This window comes from Dendrobium catenatum, unplaced genomic scaffold (genome assembly GCF_001605985.2).
Source record: "Dendrobium catenatum unplaced genomic scaffold, ASM160598v2 original_scaffold_157736, whole genome shotgun sequence".
NCBI classification, from domain to species: domain Eukaryota; kingdom Viridiplantae; phylum Streptophyta; class Magnoliopsida; order Asparagales; family Orchidaceae; genus Dendrobium; species Dendrobium catenatum.
In genome coordinates, this window is record NW_021476162.1 from 298 (window position 1) to 2,941 (window position 2,644).

Here is a 2,644-nt window from a genome sequence, read left to right on the forward strand (position 1 = left end):
TACAGCATCTCACTTCTATTTTTGAAATTTTGAGAACTCATAAGCTCTACATTAATCTCCCTAAATGTGAGTTTGCAACAGGATCTGTACATTTCCTAGGATTTGTCATATCCAGCAGGGGCATTCATATGGATGCACAGAAAGTATCGGCCATCACTTAGTGGCCTATTCCGCGTTCAGTAACCGAGGTGCGGAGCTTCATTGGTCTAGCGAATTTTTATCGTCGATTCATACGCGGGTTCAGCCTCATTGTAGCTCCAATCACAGACTGTCTAAAGAGCAAAACCTTCCAGTGGACGGCAGCACAACAGGGCAGTTTTGAAGCCATGAAAGCAGCGTTAAGCGCTGCACCAGTACTGACTGTGCCTGATTTCTCCAAACCGTTTCAGGTGGATACTGATGCTTCCTCTGTAGGAATTGGAGCAGTGCTTTCTCAAGAGGATTGACCCATTGAATTCTTTAGCGAGAAGTTGAGCGCGGCGCGACAAAATTGATCGGTATACGAGCCAGAATTATATGCCGTTATTCGAGCTTTAAAGCAGTGGGAACACTACCTTTTACATCAAGACTTCATCTTGAATACTGATAATCATGCAGTCCAGTTCATCAATAATAAAAAAACGGTAAACAAGATGCACGCCCGCTGGATCACTTTCTTACATAAGTTTAGCTTTGTACTTCGCCATAAATCTGGATCTCAAAACCGTGTAGCTGATGCGCTTAGCCGCCGGACAGCGTTGCTCACTCAGATACAAACGGACATGCAAGGAATTCAATCTTTACAGGAACTGTACGCGGATGATAAGGACTTCGCAGAACCTTGGACCCAGCTGACGCAGCAACCAATGAATCCTGTAGGAGATTTCTCCATTCGGCATGATTTCTTATTCAAAGGAAATCAACTTTGTGTTCCGGAATCCTCCTGGCGTGAACACCTGATTAAAGAACTTCACAGCGGCGGTCTGGCAGCACATGTGGGGCAAACGAAGACTTTAGAGCAGGTGCAGCATCGTTTTACTGGCCTCACCTTCGCCGCGACGTCATTCGTTTTGTAGAACGTTGTCCGGTTTGTCAACGCTGCAAGGGTAATGCACAAAAAACTGGACTGTACACTCCCTTACCCGTGCCACAATCCATATGGGAAGACCTGAGTATGGATTTTGTATTGGGATTACCTCGTACAAAATGGGGAGCTGATTCGATCATGATGGTATAGATCGATTCTCGAAAATGGCTCACTTCCTTCCCTGCAAGAAGACATTCGATGCTTTAAACGTCGCCATTCTCTTCTTCAAAGAGATCGTGCGTTTACACGGGATACCTCGCAGCATAACGTCTTACCGCGACGTCAAATTTATCAGTCATTTTTGGAAAGAATTGTGGAAACGGCTACAAACTGAAATTAAACTGAGTTCAGCTTATCATCCCCAATCCGATGGTCAAACAGAAGTGGTCAACCGGACACTCGGCAGTATGCTTCGGTGTTTAGCTCACGAACACCCAAAACAGTGGGACGACTATCTTAGGCAGGCTGAGTTTGCATATAACTCCATGGCCAATCGCTCTACCGACCAATGCCCCTTCAGTATTGTATACACAAAGACACCAAATCATGTGGTAGACATCACAGTTCTACCTCAATGCCGCAGTAAATCAGCTGTCAAGACGTCTGAAGAATATACGAAGCTATTGGCTGACATTAGACTAAAATTGGAAGCCGCTAATGAGGATTATAAACACACTGCCGACGCCAAACGCCGCTTGAAAGTATACAATCCAGGAGATCTAGTGATGGCCCGCATCCGCAAGGAAAGATTACCGCCGGGTACTTTTTCAAAATTGAGCCCGCGCAAAATTGGTCCTGTACCAATTCTTCGACGAATCAACGACAATGCTTATGTTGTTGATCTCCCACCACAATTCGCAACACCGTCCACGTTCAACGTGACCGATATCTTCGCTTACGCACCACCTGATTCAGATCAAGTTCAATCCATTCCTTGTGACAAGGAAATTTCTACAGCCGGGGAGCCTGATGTGGTACAGGATAGGGGATATACTGCACCCGTGAACGCTACACCGCCTGCTCCATAACGAACTACTGGCACCACTTTCCCTTTTCCGTTATTTAGCTATCATTACTTCTGATTTTCTCTTTTTACAAATTACTGTATTTTAAGTATTAGTTCTTTTCCCTAGACAAACACTTAGTATAATACTGATATTTTGGCTGTAAAAGGGCAATAGACGATATATGCAATACTGGGTATTACCTACTTCCCCTGAAATCCCTGTTTCTCTTCTCCTTCTTCTTCGTATCCGTCCTTCTTCTATTTTCCTGTTCTTATTATTTATTGCAGGTTTGTGTTCCATACACCATAGCTGATGTCCAAAACTGCTAGAGCTGTTAGGGAACCAGAAGATTTTAACAAAGAAGGCGTATTTCCTTTGAAACTAAGTTGAAGGCAAATTTCTCCCAGAAAAATAAAAAAAGATTGCATATTTCTCCAATTTTAGATATTATGTCAAATTTCTCATCAGATAACTACTGAATAGCAACTTGCAGGTTTCTTTGTAAAAAACCCAACAATCAAACTTGATGTTTGCTCGTTCTGAAAGTTAGTACCATGCACTTCTCTCATAT

The 2,644-nt window shown here is 43.4% G+C and overlaps 1 protein-coding gene across 1 annotated transcript; it reads left to right on the forward strand.

The window, feature by feature from the left end:
* The first annotated feature begins 632 nt into the window (after window positions 1–632).
* Window positions 633–1,055, forward strand: LOC110101645. The gene has a single exon (XM_020829633.1). It carries the CDS (start codon window positions 633–635, stop codon window positions 1,053–1,055), a length of 423 nt encoding a protein of 140 aa, XP_020685292.1.
* The last annotated feature ends 1,589 nt before the right edge of the window (window positions 1,056–2,644 follow it).

Coding starts and splice junctions, on each gene's coding strand:
- LOC110101645 (XM_020829633.1), top strand. CDS start 633: ATGCACGCCCGCTGGATCACTTTCTTACATAAGTTTAGCTTTGTACTT.